Source organism: Trematomus bernacchii, unplaced genomic scaffold, assembly GCF_902827165.1.
Source record: "Trematomus bernacchii unplaced genomic scaffold, fTreBer1.1, whole genome shotgun sequence".
Taxonomy (NCBI): Eukaryota; Metazoa; Chordata; class Actinopteri; order Perciformes; family Nototheniidae; genus Trematomus; species Trematomus bernacchii.
Window position 1 is genome coordinate 808,036 of NW_022987673.1, and position 17,109 is coordinate 825,144.

Here is a 17,109-nt window from a genome sequence, read left to right on the forward strand (position 1 = left end):
CCGTAACCTTCGTTCCCTCTCCCCCTCTACCTTTGCCTCATCCGTGCTCTCAGCCCTCCCTTCCTCTGACTCGTTCCAACTCCTGCCTCCAAACTCTGCTGCAGAAACTCTCCTCTCGACTCTTTCTTCCTCTCTGGACTCTCTCTGTCCTCTCACATCTCGGTGGGCTCGTCAGTCCCCTCCTGCTCCCTGGCTAAATGACGCACTGCGTGCTAATAGAACCATCCTTCAGGCAGCTGAGCAGAAACGGTGGAAATCCAAGCACCGTGACGACCTCCTAACCTATCAGGCTCTCCTCTCCTCTTTCTCTGCTTCCATCTCTCAGGAAAAAAGCACTTTCTTTCAAGATAAGATCCATTCTTCATATTCCAATCCCAAAAACTATTTTCCATCTTCTCCACCCTCTTAGAACCCCCCAAAGCCCCTTCCCCCTCCTCCCTTCTGTCAAGTGACTTTGTTAACTACTTTGAAAAAAAGGTTGATGATATTTGCTCTTCTTTTTCTGACTCACCTTTACTCACCGCTGGGTCACCTGACTCACCTTTACTCACCGCTGGGTCACCTGACTCACCTTTACTCACCGCTGGGTCACCTGACCCACCCTTCACCCACACACTAACCTCCTTTCCCCCTCTCTCTCCAAGTGAAGTTCTTACCCTCATTACCTCTGCCCGTCCTACCACCTGTCCTCTGGACCCTATCCCCTCAAACCTCCTTCAGACTATCGCTCCTGATATTCTACCGTTTCTCACCCATCTCATCAACACTTCTCTAACTTCTGGTCACTATCCAAACAGTCTCAAGGAGGCCAGAGTAAACCCTCTCCTAAAGAAACCCACTCTCAACCCGTCTGATGTTATAAACTACAGGCCTGTCTCTCTCCTCCTGTTCCTGTCTAAAACACTTGAACGCGCTGTCTTTAAACAACTCTCCTGTTATCTCCATCAGAACAACCTTCTGGATCCGCACCCGTCTGGTTTCAAGGCAGGTCACTCCACAGAAACTGCTCTCCTTGCTGTCTCTGAGGAACTGCACACGGCTAAAGCAGCCTCCCTCTCCTCTGTCATCATCCTTCTGGACCTGTCTGCTGCATTCGACACAGTGAACCATCAGATCCTCCTTCGCACTCTCGAAGAACTTGGAGTTTCAGGCTCTGCACTTTCCCTCCTCATCTCATACCTCAAAGACCGCACCTACAGGGTAACTTGGAGAGGGTCTGAGTCCGACCCTTGTCAATTAACTACAGGGATCCCTCAGGGCTCTGTCCTTGGTCCCCTCCTCTTCTCCTTGTACACAAACTCGCTCGGATCAGTCATTAGCCCGCATGGTTTTTCATACCACTGCTACGCTGACGACACCCAATTCATTCTGTCCTTTCCCCGCTCAGAGACCCAGGTCGTCGGACGCATCTCTGCTTGTCTAGCAGACATCTCTCGGTGGATGTCTGCTCGCCACCTCAAGCTCAACCTTGACAAGACTGAACTGCTTTTCCTTCCAGGAAAAGATTGTCCCACTCTTGACCTAACAATCAACATCGGCACCTCTATTGTTTCCCCGACTCAGACTGCAAGGAATCTGGGTGTGACCCTAGATAACAACCTGTCCTTCACTGCAAACATCGCTGCTACAACCCGCTGCTGCAGATACACTCTTTACAACATCAGGAGGATACGTCCCCTCCTGACCCAGAAAGCGACGCAACTTCTGGTCCAGGCTCTCGTCATCTCACGCCTAGACTACTGCAACTCCCTCCTGGCTGGTCTACCTGCATGTGCCATCCGACCTCTGCAGCTCATCCAGAATGCAGCGGCTCGTCTGGTCTTCAACCTTCCAACATTTTCCCACACCACGCCGCTCCTCCGCTCACTTCACTTGCTTCCAGTAACTGCTAGAATCCACTTCAAGACAATGGTACTTGCGTACCATGCTGTGAATGGATCTGGCCCTTCCTACATCCAGGACATGGTTAAACCATACACCCAAGCACGTGCACTCTGCTCTGCATCAGCCAAACGGCTCGCTGCATCCACACTGCGAGGGGGACCCAAGTTCCCATCAGCAAAAACACGTGGGTTTGCTATCCTGGCTCCAAAATGGTGGAATGAGCTCCCCATTGACATCAGGACAGCAGAAAGCTTACACATCTTCCGGCGCAGACTGAAGACTCATCTCTTTCGACTCCACTTCGAGCGATAGAATTACTAACAAAGCACTTATATACTAACAAAGCACTTATATACTAACAAAGGACTGGCTTATCTAAAGAAATGTTTTGGCTCTATGAAACCTGATGTACTTATATGATTCTGTTTTCTTCAAGTTTGTATCTTCTTGGTCGAATGCACTTATTGTAAGTCGCTCTGGATAAAAGCGTCAGCTAAATGCAATGTAATATAATGTCATTATGCTCCAGAAGTACACAAAAGGTGTGTTGGAGAAAAACTCCCTCTGGAGGGAACACAGGGGTTTTACGCTTTGCAGACCATTTACATGCACTAAAACCTATAGAACTACAGGAGAGGAAACAACATGGAAATATGAATAGGGTCCGTTTAAGGGTGACAACAACCATAAAACTAAGACTCAGTATAGTGATAGTTAACGGTACAAAAAGTTCCCTTTAAGGTTTATTTTAAAGGTCTCCTATTATACTGTTTTTCATCAATATATCACAGTTCTCAGATATATACAGAACCTGTCTCTGATTGGCTGAAACACCAAACAGATCATTGCAGCATTACCCATAATCCCCTCTGTTTCAGCCCTGTTTCCGAAGTGCTGATTCTCTGTCTGTTACTTTAGATGAAAATAAGGAGCCCCTCCCCACGCCCCTCTGAGAGAGATTTGGTTACAAAGAACACAATGGTGCTCTAGGAGGAGATTCAGGTGATAAGAGGGGGGGGGGGGGGTATGATGTCACATCATAAAGTGGCCAAAATCTGATCAGCTCTTTTTCAGACAGGTTTTTATATAAATGGATCAGGACAAAAAGAGAGAGGGTCTTTGTTCCTGAAACTTTCAGAGTCTTTTTACACAGAGGGGAAACATGTTGATGTAGAAGAGACATGAACAAGTGGATTTTGCATAATAGGTGACCTTTAAAGTTTATGACGCTGTAGTACCTGGCTCTGAGGGCGTCTGGAGGAATCATCTCCAGAGTGTGAGCCGGGCCGTACAGATTCACCACGAACAGGCCGACGGACGGGATGCTGGATCCAGCCTGGATACACAACAACAAAAATACAATATCAGATATTTATCAGATAAACTCCAGCACCCCAGCAGCAATGTCTCAAGTTTTGCATATATACCTTTGGGTAGGGGAAGAGCATGTTGGAGGGGTAGAGCCCCCCTAAGAATCGGGGAATCTCCATCACAGGAGTGGCCGTGTTGTTGATGGTGAGATACGCTAACCGAGCTCCGTCCATCGACCACCAGTGAGCCGCGTACGACAGCAGAACCTCCTCTGATACACACACATTTCATACTGTTATCAGACTCAAAACCTGCACCTACCGCCACAAATGATGGTAACTGAATGGTGTTTTTTCACCATTAATGCAATAATGGCAAAAACCGAGTTTAATTTCTTAATTTTTTGCAGGAATGAGTCCTAAAATCCTGAATCAGTCAGTGTTTTTGCATTTCTAGTTTCCTCATCTGAAGGGTTTTCAGTTATAAATGTTATCACAAGCTTAACAAGATATTGAATATTGTTATCAGACTCTTGCAGATTTTAGCAGGACACCCCCTCACCCTCGTAGGTCCAGTCGGAGAGTCCGTTCTGCAGGTTCTGCTCGGGGTCAGAGTCGGTGAGTCGCAGCGCTCTGCCGGACACACTTGGCTGGTAGTAAATATCTCCATCAAACACGAAGGCCTGGCAGGAGAACATACACACACAGAAATCCATTATCACACACACACAGGAGGGGGGGCTTTATAACTGCCAGTACAGGACGTCGGCCAAGAGCGGATAAATCAGCGAACAGCAGCCGACACATCTTTGCTCTCCAGTTAATAAGCTGCAAGAGCCCATTACATCACAGGGAGGGATATGAATTATATGATGAGTGTAAAACACGATCATTACAGCAGCTGCAGATCCTCCACTGCTGACGCCACCATTATCACAACCGTTAATATGAGTCTGTTAATGTGCACTGTGAAGGTAGAGGATATATTCTTATCATAATGTACAAGATGACGCAGCAGGAAATCAAATCAAATCAAATCAGGTTTTATTTATAAAGCACATTTAAAAGCGATTTTTGGTCGAGCCAAAGTGCTGTACATGTAATAAAAACACATTACTACAATCACAATAAACGACAATAAATTACAACAGATATATATAAAAAACAAAATAAAAATAAAAACACAAGGAAAAGTCAGGAGTCGTGCTCCGCTCTAACTAGAAGGCCAGAGAGAAGAAGTGTGTTTTTAGTGTGGATTTAAAAACCCCTAGGGTCTGGGCCGACCTCACATGGAGGGGCAGAGTGTTCCAGAGCCTAGGGCCAGCTGCTGCGAAGGCTCGGTGCCCTCGGGTTTTTAGCCTGGTCTTGGGCACTATCAGCAGCAGCTGGTCAGCAGACCTTAAAGCTCTGGCTGGGGTGTAGCGCTGGAGGAGTTCAGCTATATAGGCCGGAGCCAGCCCATTTAGTGCTTTAAAAACAAATAAAAGGATTTTAATTTCAATTCTGAACCGAACTGGAAGCCAGTGTAGTGAGGCCAGAATAGGGGTGATGTGGTCACGCTTTTTGTGGCCAGTCAGCAAACGTGCAGCTGCGTTCTGGACTAGCTGCAGGCGTTTAATTGAGGCCTGGTCCATACCCACATACAGAGCGTTACAATAGTCCAGTCTCGAGGTTACAAAGGCGTTAATAACCCTTTCTAAGTCATTAAAAGATAAATACGACTTGGTTTTGGCCAATAGTCTTATTTTAAAAAAGCAGGATTTTACTACGGTGCTGACCTGCTTGTCGAATTTAAAAGTGTTAGTGAAGGTCACTCCAAGGTTCATGACCGAGGGGAGGATGTTTTTTTTGAGAGAGCCCAGAATATCAACCGGAGAGGCTGGAGGTTGGGGTCCAAAAAAGATGACCTCAGTCTTGCTCTCGTTGAGGTTGAGAACGTTTTTGCTCAGCCAGGATTTTATCTCTGCTAAGCAGTCCATCAGCTGCTGTAGTGAGTGTGTGACATTTGCTTTGAGAGGCAGATAGATCTGTACATCGTTGGCGTAGCAGTGGAAGGGAATATTATGTTTTGTGAGAATTGAACCTAGGGGCAGTATGTACAGTAGAAAAAGGATGGGGCCCAGAATAGAGCCTTGGGGAACCCCACAGGTAAGAGGGGCTTTGGCAGAGGAGAAGGCACCTAGCTGTACCGAGAAGCTACGGTCTGTCAGGTAGGACCTGAACCATGCAAGGGCAGAGCCTGTGATGCCAGCGGACTGTTCAAGCCGTGACAACAGGATGCTATGGTCCACAGTGTCAAAGGCAGCTGTCAGGTCTAACAGCACCAAGACAGCTGGGCTACCTGAGTCGGCGGCTAGGAGCAGATCATTAAAAACTCTTAAAAGGGCTGTTTCAGTGCTGTGCATGGGTTTGAAGCCAGGCTGAAACTTTTCATGGATTCCATGGATGGTTAAAAAAGACTGCAGCTGGGCGTAGACTACTCGCTCCAGGGCTTTTGATAAAAAAGGTAGCTGGGAGATGGGCCTAAAATCTGCGAGAATGGAGGGGTCGAGATTTTTCTTTTTAAGTAGTGGCTTAACCACGGCATGTTTGAAGGCAGCTGGGACACATCCTGAGCTAAGAGAGGTGTTTAAAAGTAATAAAATACTTGCTCCAACTTACAACATGCTGATATTTCTTATGCACGATCTGTTCCTTGTATTTGTTGTTTTCTGGGATTCTGGGATTGTTGTTTGTTTTCTCATTTCTTAGATAACAGGTGTGTATTGCTATCTTACCGAGATAAGAAGAGTCCAGAAACAAGGCAAGGAAACAGTAGTGTCTCTACTTTAAAGAGTCCTCTCCTGCTGATGTTCAGGTGTATATCAGTATGTAGTGTCTCTACTTTAAAGAGTCCTCTCCTGCTGATGTTCAGGTGTATATCAGTATGTAGTGTCTCTACTTTAAAGAGTCCTCTCCTGCTGATGTTCAGGTGTATATCAGTATGTAGTGTCTCTACTTTAAAGAGTCCTCTCCTGCTGATGTTCAGGTGTATATCAGTATGTTATGTCTCTACTTTAAAGAGTCCTCTCCTGCTGATGTTCAGTTGTATATCAGTATGTAGTGTCTCTACTTTAAAGAGTCCTCTCCTGCTGATGTTCAGGTGTATATCAGTATGTAGTGTCTCTACTTTAAAGAGTCCTCTCCTGCTGATGTTCAGGTGTATATCAGTATGTAGTGTCTCTACTTTAAAGAGTCCTCTCCTGCTGATGTTCAGGTGTATATCAGTATGTAGTGTCTCTACTTTAAAGAGTCCTCTCCTGCTGATGTTCAGGTGTATATCAGTATGTAGTGTCTCTACTTTAAAGAGTCCTCTCCTGCTGATGTTCAGGTGTATATCAGTATGTAGTGTCTCTACTTTAAAGAGTCCTCTCCTGCTGATGTTCAGGTGTATATCAGTATGTAGTGTCTCTACTTTAAAGAGTCCTCTCCTGCTGATGTTCAGGTGTATATCAGTATGTTATGTCTCTACTTTAAAGAGTCCTCTCCTGCTGATGTTCAGTTGTATATCAGTATGTAGTGTCTCTACTTTAAAGAGTCCTCTCCTGCTGATGTTCAGGTGTATATCAGTATGTAGTGTCTCTACTTTAAAGAGTCCTCTCCTCTCACTTTACACGTACAATGTGTTGGAGAGCTAGCCAATAGGAACGCGAGTGTTTGATAGTCATGTCACTGTGTTCTGGAACTTCAGGATTTAAGCGTTTGCAGACCATTTACATGCACAAACACTTACTGTATAATAGGGCCTCTTTAAGATAGAGTGTAAGACAATAACTTCAAAGAGTTGCTGCTGTTCAGATACATTTCAGGTGTATTAGAGTCATGTTTACCAGCTGGTTCCCCTGCGGCCCCCAGGAGGCGAACTGCAGCGCCGCCTTCTCGTTCTCCGGAGGATTTAGGTCCTGCAGATCTCTGCAACACACACACACATTCAAAGATTAGCCTCCTCCTTCTTTAGGGACCAGCGTCTTGCTAAAACCCCTCGGAGGTCCGTCCACTGCAGGACAAATAGAGCACGATGCAGAAGGGGGGAGGGACAAAACAGAGAATGGGTTCATGCAAGAGATTTCTGTTTCCATTTCCCATCTGCACATTCTCCTCCGGGGCAGGCAATGATCTGCAGCTCCTCCTGAAGTCCATCCTCCACAGGGGGTCTCCACTGACTTAATGCAGAACATGAATCTCAGGCAATGAAATGTAGTGTCTATAATTTAAAGAGTTCTCTCCTGCTGATGTTCAGGTGTATATCAGTATGTAGTGTCTCTACTTTAAAGAGTCCTCTCCTGCTGATGTTCAGGTGTATGTAGTGTCTCTACTTTAAAGAGTCCTCTCATGCTGATGTTCAAGTGTATATCAGTATGTAGTGTCTCTACTTTAAAGAGTCCTCTCCTGCTGATGTTCAGGTGTATATCAGTATGTTATGTCTCTACTTTAAAGAGTCCTCTCCTGCTGATGTTCAGGTGTATATCAGTATGTAGTGTCTCTACTTTAAAGAGTCCTCTCCTGCTGATGTTCAGGTGTATATCAGTATGTAGTGTCTCTACTTTAAAGAGTCCTCTCCTGCTGATGTTCAGGTGTATATCAGTATGTAGTGTCTCTACTTTAAAGAGTCCTCTCCTGCTGATGTTCAGGTGTATATCAGTATGTAGTGTCTCTACTTTAAAGAGTCCTCTCCTGCTGATGTTCAGGTGTATATCAGTATGTAGTGTCTCTACTTTAAAAAGTCCTCTCCTGCTGATGTTCAGGTGTATATCAGTATGTAGTGTCTCTACTTTAAAGAGTCCTCTCCTGCTGATGTTCAGGTGTATATCAGTATGTAGTGTCTCTACTTTAAAGAGTCCCCTCCTGCTGATGATCAGGTGTATATGAGTATGTAGTGTCTCTACTTTAAAGAGTCCTCTCCTGCTGATGTTCAGGTGTATATCAGTATGTAGTGTCTCTACTTTAAAGAGTCCTCTCCTGCTGATGTTCAGGTGTATATCAGTATGTAGTGTCTCTACTTTAAAGAGTTCTCTCCTGCTGATGTTCAGGTGTATATCAGTATGTAGTGTCTCTACTTTAAAGAGTCCTCTGCTGCTGATGTTCAGGTGTATATCAGTATGTAGTGTCTCTACTTTAAAGAGTCCTCTCCTGCTGATGTTCAGGTCTATCAGTATGGAGTGTCTCTACTTTAAAGAGTCCTCTCCTGCTGATGTTCAGGTGTATATGAGTATGTAGTGTCTCTACTTTAAAGAGTCCTCTCTCTGCAGCTCCTGCTGAAGTCCCTCCTCCACAGGGGGTCTCCACTGACTTAATGCAGAACATGAATCTCAGGCAGTGAAATCTGACCCTGGGAATGGATGCATGTCTGACAGAAACATGAGGCTCTGATTCGATGAAGGAGGGAACGTTTTTCAACCCTGCAAAAGGTCTGAAGGTCTGCTTGCAGTGACGCTCATGCCCGGTGCAGCCCATGCATTAGTATTCAGTTTTCCACCTACCCAGTGTTCACATTGTAGATAGCATAGGAGGCAGTGAAGGACTGAGAGAACACCTGAAAGAGGTAGAGGAGGTCAGCTGTGCTCAGAAAGAAACTGACAATAAAAGTAAGTTTGTGAAGGACCCTGTCGGTTAGAGCAACAGGAAGCTGTGTTGGCACTCCCTAAGTCTCCCCAAAGCATTCAGGGATTTTTTAAAGGGCAGCAACATTATGCCACGAATGGGAAATGTTCATGAACATAAATTATGTTTTAAGGTAAAGTTTAATAACGATTGAACGCACCTAAAGATGCAGCAGTGGCAAAGCATCTGAATGCCATTTTAAATTCTTTCTCAACACGATAACATAAAAACCACCCGTCCAAAATGTTCATTACATGTGTTGTTAGGTTTAAAACCGGTGAAGGAAACCCCATCAAGTGGATCAGAATCACATGGCGAGTAAATGCTTTTACTCGCCATGTGATTCTGATCCACATGATGGGGTTTTCACATGGAAACAGCCTATGCGGACGTGTTAGTATCATACACCAAAATCACACGGAGGAATCCCATTGGACGAGGGAGATGCTGCCTTCAGGGACCAACACAGAAACATCTAATGCAGACAACAACACTGTGCTAGGAATTTAAACAGGGACATGCTCAATTAACCCTAAAAAATATACAGTTTATTAAAGGACACCTATCATGCTATATTTGAACAATATATTGTAGGGCCATACCTGTATAAAGTATATAAATATAGTTTTTTTATCAAAATACCAAACAGATCATGCATTTTAGCCATGCCTCATTTCGCTCCATTTGCTCTTTCCAGCACTGTTTTTGCAGGGGGCTGATTCTGTGAGCTGCAGCTGACCACGCCCCCCTGCAGGAGAGGGGAGCACGCTCTGAACAGCTGCTGGGCTGTCAGAAGAGGGGGGAGATCTCCGTCGTCCGTGTTTTATTATATTATTATATAGAGTTGTTATTAATTTGTTTTAAAGCTCAATAAATAACAAAGAAGACCTTTGACCGGCACTTTTCTAATTTTGTCCGGAAGATTTAAACTTTAACGGACATCTTGACCGGCGAAAGAAACTGAAACTGAAACTGAGCCGCACGGTCCCCTCGTTCCTTGGAAGAGGCGGAGAGGTGGGTGTTTGTCATCTGCTGGTGGACTAACCGGAGAGAATTACAGTGCTTGCCTCGACGGGGAGGGATTGCATTGAATTAAAGCAGCGGGAGCAAACGCTTGCCTCGGGGAGGGAGAAAAAAAGCCACAGCGGAGAATAAACAGAAGGGTAACCATGGTAACTATGGGCGGGAAGTCTTCTTCGCTGCTTTTGTGGCAGACTACAGCGCCACTTACAGGCCTGGCATATGTACTACAGCGTCTCCAGCACTTTCGAGCGGCAATGGCCAGCCGTGGCCCAAGCCCACATTCCCCTGATAGGTGGAGAGTTGGCCCAATAGCCGTAGCGCCACCGTTCTGACGTCAGGACAGTGTTCAAATCTGGATCAGTTTTTATCAGATCCGTTGCAGCCCCTTTTTTAGAGATTTGGGTATGGAGGAAAATAGAGAGGGTTGTGTTTTCTGACACTTGGTGAGTTCCCTGGAACACCGGGGACACATATTCATGTAGAAAAGACGTACAAAAGTGCATTTTGCATGATAGGTCCCCTTTAAAATTATGTAACATTCCCTTCAAAAAGGTAATAGAATAGAGTTTGGTTTTAATATAAAAAAATATATTATTAATGATGAAAGATATAGTGCTTTGGTGTCACTGATTCAATCTCAGCTTTACACTTAAGATATATTTGAGTCATTTCTCCAGTTGCAGTGATTTCACGCACATGACATCATTGTCGTGATCACGTCTGAATAAAACAGATATTAGGATCGCAGCGTTCTTTAATCCTGAATAAAAGAGACAACATGAAAGACATCACATGAACAGGAATAGGACAGACAGTCTTATTAAATATCACAGATAATATCCTTTCTCCTCAGATCAACATCAGCGGCTCGATGAATAATTAAATGAGCACACAAGGGACTCTGATCAATGTGTGTGTGTGTGTGTTAACCACAATTGATTCAAGCATCACCTGATGAATTCCCACTAATATATTGATTTATTTCCCCCACACTGACCCTGCAGAGAGTCCCTGCAGAAATTAAAGTCCCCCCCTCTCACACTTAGCGCTGGAATTGGATTTTTCCTCCGTGTTGTGAGGAAATGTATGGATGGAGTGATGAGGGGTGAAGCTGCGAAGGATAAAGGAAGGGGAATAAATGCTAAGGCCGTGTAGATGAAATCGAAATCTGATTGCAGTGTGTGGGGGGGCAGCGGGGTGAAGAGGAAAGGGAAGGGGTTTCATGTTTCATTAAAGAAGAACTACAAATAGGTCTAAATCAGGTGTGCTTTTACCAAACGGATGCAACAGACCAATGGCTTTCAGGAAATTAAAGGTGACACGTTCACTTAAAGATATTATCCAACACGATAAGAAAACCAAAGAAGGTTTATAGGTAACAACTAATAAGTATAATACAGACAACAGAGGTGTAGAGAGCAATGCAATCAGAAAATACACTCACAATGTTGGCAGGGAATGAGAAATATGTTTATTTTATTCGTTATGTTCTTATTATTAAATGTGCAGGATGGATAAATATTCAGTTCAGACAGAAATGGATTTATATTTTGATTTATTTGGTTTCCCCGAGACATACACTTGTTTTATGGGCTGGCTAATTTAGAGCTCCCATCTCCTTTAATAAATCATCTAAGATCCACATTCAGGAGTTTATTTAACTAACTCTCACCTGTAGTGTGTGTGTGTGTGTGTGTGTGTGTGTGTGTGTGTGTGTGTGTGTGTGTGTGTGTGTGTGTGTGTGTGTGTGTGTGTGTGTGTGTGTGTGTGTGTGTGTGTGTGTGTGTGTGTGTGTGTGTGCGTGCATGCGTGTGTGTGTGGCCTAGCATTATTATACTTGTGGGGACCTAAATCTGTTTACACAGTCACGTGTGGGGACTGGCTTCCCTTATGGGGACAAAATGGAGGTCCCCATAAGGGGAATCATTCATTTTAGGCTGAAGACTTGGTAAGGGTTAGGGTTAGGGTTAGGCATGTGTTGGTTAGGGTTAAGGTTAGGATAAGTCTCCATGAAATGCATGTAAGTCAATGTAATGTCCCCTGAAGTGATGTATACATGGTATGTGTGTGTGTGTGTGTGTGTGTGTGTGTGTGTGTGTGCGTGCGTGCGTGCGTGCGTGCATGCGTGCGTGCGTGCGTGCGTGCGTCGACTCCAGGAAAAGAAGCCAAAGTTTATGCAAATGTGGATCCTTAAAAAGTCAGATGTGCAGCACCACTCAGAGAGAGAGAGGATCAGTCTTCCTGACAGGGGGAGCAGCATCACTTTCAACACCCCCCGCCCCCCCGATCAGCTGTTTTATGATTCCTCCTCATGATTTACCATCATTGTGTGTTTGTACGATAAACAGAGGGAGACGCTGAGAGAGAATCCTAATGGCTGCTGGTTACATTTCATAAATCCTGCAGATGGTCCTCAGAGAGAGATGGTAACACACAGATTAAACACTCTGAAGATAACGTGACGGAGGAAATGTATAGAGATTACAACACCCTTATGCATAGATACTGAAGATAGGTGGATTAATACTCGTGAGAATGAGGCGTTTTTAGACCGACTTTTCACAAAGTTTAACTCTGAAGATGCAAATTTGCGTCAAAAAATTACAACAAATAATATGGTGGAAAAAAGGAAATAGGCCATTTGTTAGATTCATGTTACTGTGAACAAATATTATGTATGAATCTGGTGGGTAACTGCTGGGACCCTCAGCTGTCAATTAGCATGCAATCAAGACAAGAACAAGACAACACATGTTGATGCATTAATCATATCTGTTATGAGGTATTCATTTGGTAACTGTGGGATGTTTGAACACTCGTCCTCCTCAGTTCTGTTCCTCTCTGCCTGTGGTTTGCTGCAGAGACTCTCGCATCTGATTGTCCCTGAACTCATCGATCACCTCCGTCTCCTCTATCTCCCCATCACTCTCTTTAAAACAACATGTAGGTCCTCTCTATCATCTCCTGCACACACACACACACACACACACGCACGCACACACGCACACACACACACACACACTGGAGGCCAATGCAGAGAAAACAATGTGGGGACCGCCTTAAATTTCTCCTGTTTGCCAAATTGTCTTCACTTCTCTATAGGTTCATAAACCTCCGGTGTCCTCACAAGTGTAGGTTTGCAAAGACACACACACACACACACACACACACACACACACACACACACACACAAACACACACACCCACACCCACACATGAGGCCATTGCAGTGAAAACAAAGTGAAGACCACCCTAAATATCCTCACTTTTTGCAAACTAGTACTCACTTCTCCGAGGTTAATAACCCTTGGGTGTCCTCATAAGTATAGCAATGCAAACACATGCAAACACACACACACACTCAGGACGCCATTGCAGTGAATGGAAAGTGGGGTCCGCCCTAAATGTCATCACTTTGTAAAACTGTTTGGTGCCTCACAAGTATAGCCATGTAAACACACACACACACAAACACATGAAAACAAACACACACACACACACACACTCTTAACTCAAACAGACTTCGAGGATCTCTTGTTCCTATGTGGCTCTGCTATGTATCCCCCTCTTATCAAAATCCATGTATTGTCCTCAGCAGAGAGCCTCCCAGCATCCAGCAGAGAGCCTCCCAGCATCCAGCAGAGAGCCTCCCAGCATCCAGCAGAGAGCCTCCCAGCATGCTGCAGAGAGCCTCCCAGCATCCAGCAGAGAGCCTCCCAGCATCCAGCAGAGCGAACACAGAATCCAGAGGAGCCTTTTAACTCCTCTCCTCCTCCGTCACTCTCTAACCGATTCAGATTGATTTCCAACCGGCCAGTGTATCTGAGGGCAAATGTTGCATATCACATTTTCCTCCTCCTGCCTCCCCCACTGCTCTCTCGAAACAGCAAAGCCAGAGCATGCAAAACTGCTTCAGTCAGCACAAATCTCCCCAGAGATAGACGGGGGAAAAGTGAGGAGGACGGAGACGGACTGGTATCTCCCCCCGTGTGCACGAAAAAGAAACACAGAAATGATCTCCATATGTCCTTCCCAACGCCTCTGATTTCCCCGAGTGTGCTCTGCGCATTCTGACAAGAGAACACAATTCCATCAGGAAATTAAATAATGAAAACCCACAGATTGGACTCAGATCTGAGACCTCTCTGCACATCTATCAGAAAGATGATTGAACGTATGTAAGCTCAATAATTCATTGATGCAGTGTGTGTGTGTGTGTGTGTGTGTGTGTGTGTGTGTGTGTGTGTGTGTGTGTGTGTGTGTGTGTGTGTGTGTGTGTGTGTGTGTGTGTGTGTGTGTGTGTGATGAACCCTGTAACACAGCAACAGGCTCATTCATCTCACACAGAATATGATACGCATTGATTAGAGCAGAGAGAGCTTTTTTATCATCCTGTTGCACATTTAAAAACCGTCCTCTGTTGGTGTTTCGTCGTGCTCTTCTTGTGTAACAGAAACGCACAAAATCTGCATTAGTTTGTGCCTCCCTGGGCTGCAGAGGGACAATAAACGAAGCTTAAATCCGCACCGAGTTGAAGAGACTGAACACATTAGAGTGCAGCGTTCAGGTTTTTAATAAAAGTGTGGGAGAAAGTGTGCTGCAGGCTCTCCTTTCCCCCCGCCTCTGTTTCCTCCCTTGATGATTACTTGCACATTACACAACTTGCCTGGCCTTTGAGCAAAGACTAAACTATTTATTAATGTTGTTTACTGAGCGGAGGGGCTCTGAGGTAAGGCGTGAGAATAAAAAACCTCCAACAATCTCAAACACCTGCCTCTGTGATTCTGCTCTCCCTCTCATTAGGATTCCTCACAGGGCGATGTCATTACTGCAGCTTCACCCCTCCATCTCCTTGATCACACACACACACACACACACACACACACACACACACACACACACACACACACACACACACACACACACACACACACACACACACACACACACACACACACACACACACACACACACACACACACACACACACACACACACACACTCCCCCGTTTCTCCACCCCTCTCACACTGATCACTCACATCCCCCCCTCAGCCATCAGCCACTTTAAATATTCAACTCCCCCATATGTTAACACACGCATTCTGCGGGGCCGCGTTGAGAAGCTTGTGCAGAATTACACACTTACATTACACATATATATATACACACACACACACACACACACACACCATGTATACATCACTTCGGGGGACATTACATTGATTTCCTGGAGACTTATCCTAACCTTAACCATAACCAAGTCTTCACCCTAAAATTAATGATTCCCCATATGGGGACCTCCTTTATGTCCCCATAAGGGAGGCGAGTCCCCACACGTGACTGTGTAAACAGATGTAGGTCCCCACAAGGATGGTAATGCTAGGCCACACACACACACACACACACACAAAACATCACTTTTCAAAACCCTCAGGTGTAGCCATGTAAACACACACAAACACACCTCCTTCATGTCCTCGCTGCGTCTCATGCTGTTTCCTCGCGGCTCTGATCAGGATGCATGTCGTGTGTCGTGTGCAACAGCTTGTCTCTGGTTTACTGGGTAATTTATGACTGTTAACGTCTTCAGAAGCTCAAAAGCTTGGCAGTGTTTTTTTTTTCCAGGAATAAATCTGCGTAAACTCTGCGTTTGGAGAGAACACTTACCGGTCGTATGTTGTACGCCAGGAGGACAAACGACTTGTCTGCAGAAACCTGGAATTTAGAGGAGGTCAGGTCCTGTGGAGGATGAAGAAGAAAGTGGAGAAAGGTATTAACGTGGAAACAAATGTATATATCCACTCAGATTAAACCAACACATTCACTATCTCTTAGATCGTGTCAAAAATGTAAAACCTACCAGCAAGAGCTGCAACACACACCTTTTTTTGTATTAATCTGGTTTGGTCTGGTTTTCGTTGGGTGTACACAACTTCTGCAAATATTAAATATTGACCATCCCAGATTCTTAAAATCCAAGATCCAAGAAATATTCATTTTATCTTGATATGTTGTCTTTCAAACAGCAGGTTGTGTGTGTGTGTGTGTGTGTGTGTGTGTGTGTGTGTGTGTGTGTGTGTGTGTGTGTGTGTGTGCGTGCTTGCGTGCGTGCGTGCGTGCGTGCGTGTGCGTGTGTGTGCGTGCGTGCGTGCGTGTGTGTGCGTGTGTGTGTGTGTGTGTCTGTGACACTGGCATTTGTTTTCAGAAGATATTATGATAGTGTTGTTCGTTCCGGTGCACACACACATCATGCGCGTTGGTGACCGGACATCTCCTTCATAAAACGAGTAATAGGGTGTGTGTGTGTGTGTGTGTGTGTGTGTGTGTGTGTGTGTGTGTGTGTGTGTGTGTGTGTGTGTGTGTGTGTGTGTGTGTGTGTGAACATTTCGCTTATCAAAAGAAATATCTCACTGTTGCTTAATTTGTTCCGCTCTAACGTGATAGAGACACTATTTGTAGCTAAAATCGCCGCAGGAATTCATTTATTCCGGGAAACCCCACAATTAGATGCAGGGAAACCTATGTTTTATGGATTCAGCACCAGCAGCAGATATAAAAACACCAAGAAGAGACTTTGTTCAGCCCTGCTTCTCTTCGATGACCCACATAAGCCTGTCAGTGTCGCGCAGAGGCGTCTCAACGTGATGTCCTCGCCTGGAAAATTCCCTTTGAAGACGTGCAGAGGACTCACAGAAAATCAGCAGCAGGAGGAAGATTTTGGGGGAAAGGAGCTCACACTGACACTCCAATCCAAATCTGTTTGTGTCTCTGTGGGGGATGTGGAGCAGGGGCTTCATCCCTCAGAGTGAATCTGAGAGGATCGATATATAACCTGTCTTCAGAGGAGTGTAACTCACCAGGGAGCTGTTGTCCAGCAGGGTGGAGGTCAGGTTGTTGTTGAGGCTGAACGACAGGATGTAGCCCTCTCGGGTCTGAAGAGCCACCTCGTTTTCTGACGGGAAGAGATCTTGAGTTATTACGGAGATAAATCCACAGAGACGTGACAGCAACCACATGCTCAGATTCAGGAGGGAATATACGGCAGTTTGGATGTTTAGAAGTGGGTACACGCAACCCAGTCTCACGGCATTTCGTGTTATTAGTCACGAAATTAATTTAATCTATTGATTCGTGTTCACCAACACAATTTTCACATTTTTTTCGTGTCACACAGAACGATTTTAAATGCAATGTATTTCTATTGGTAGTATGTTTCGTGCCTGCAACACGTCTTTTTGTCATTAAAAAAAT

At 45.0% G+C, this 17,109-nt stretch overlaps 1 protein-coding gene across 1 annotated transcript in view; it reads right to left on the reverse strand.

The window, feature by feature from the left end:
* Positions 1–17,109, reverse strand: part of LOC117487513 (inactive dipeptidyl peptidase 10) — a 57,428-nt gene that overhangs the window by 22,126 nt on the left and 18,193 nt on the right. The window contains exons 4-10 of the mRNA XM_034136147.1: positions 16,716–16,810; positions 15,526–15,597; positions 8,714–8,766; positions 7,064–7,145; positions 3,757–3,877; positions 3,312–3,466; positions 3,123–3,220 (exon numbers count right to left, since the gene is read on the reverse strand). Of these exons, the coding sequence (XP_033992038.1) occupies positions 3,123–3,220; positions 3,312–3,466; positions 3,757–3,877; positions 7,064–7,145; positions 8,714–8,766; positions 15,526–15,597; positions 16,716–16,810 (676 nt within the window). The remainder of the gene's footprint in view (positions 1–3,122; positions 3,221–3,311; positions 3,467–3,756; positions 3,878–7,063; positions 7,146–8,713; positions 8,767–15,525; positions 15,598–16,715; positions 16,811–17,109) is intronic.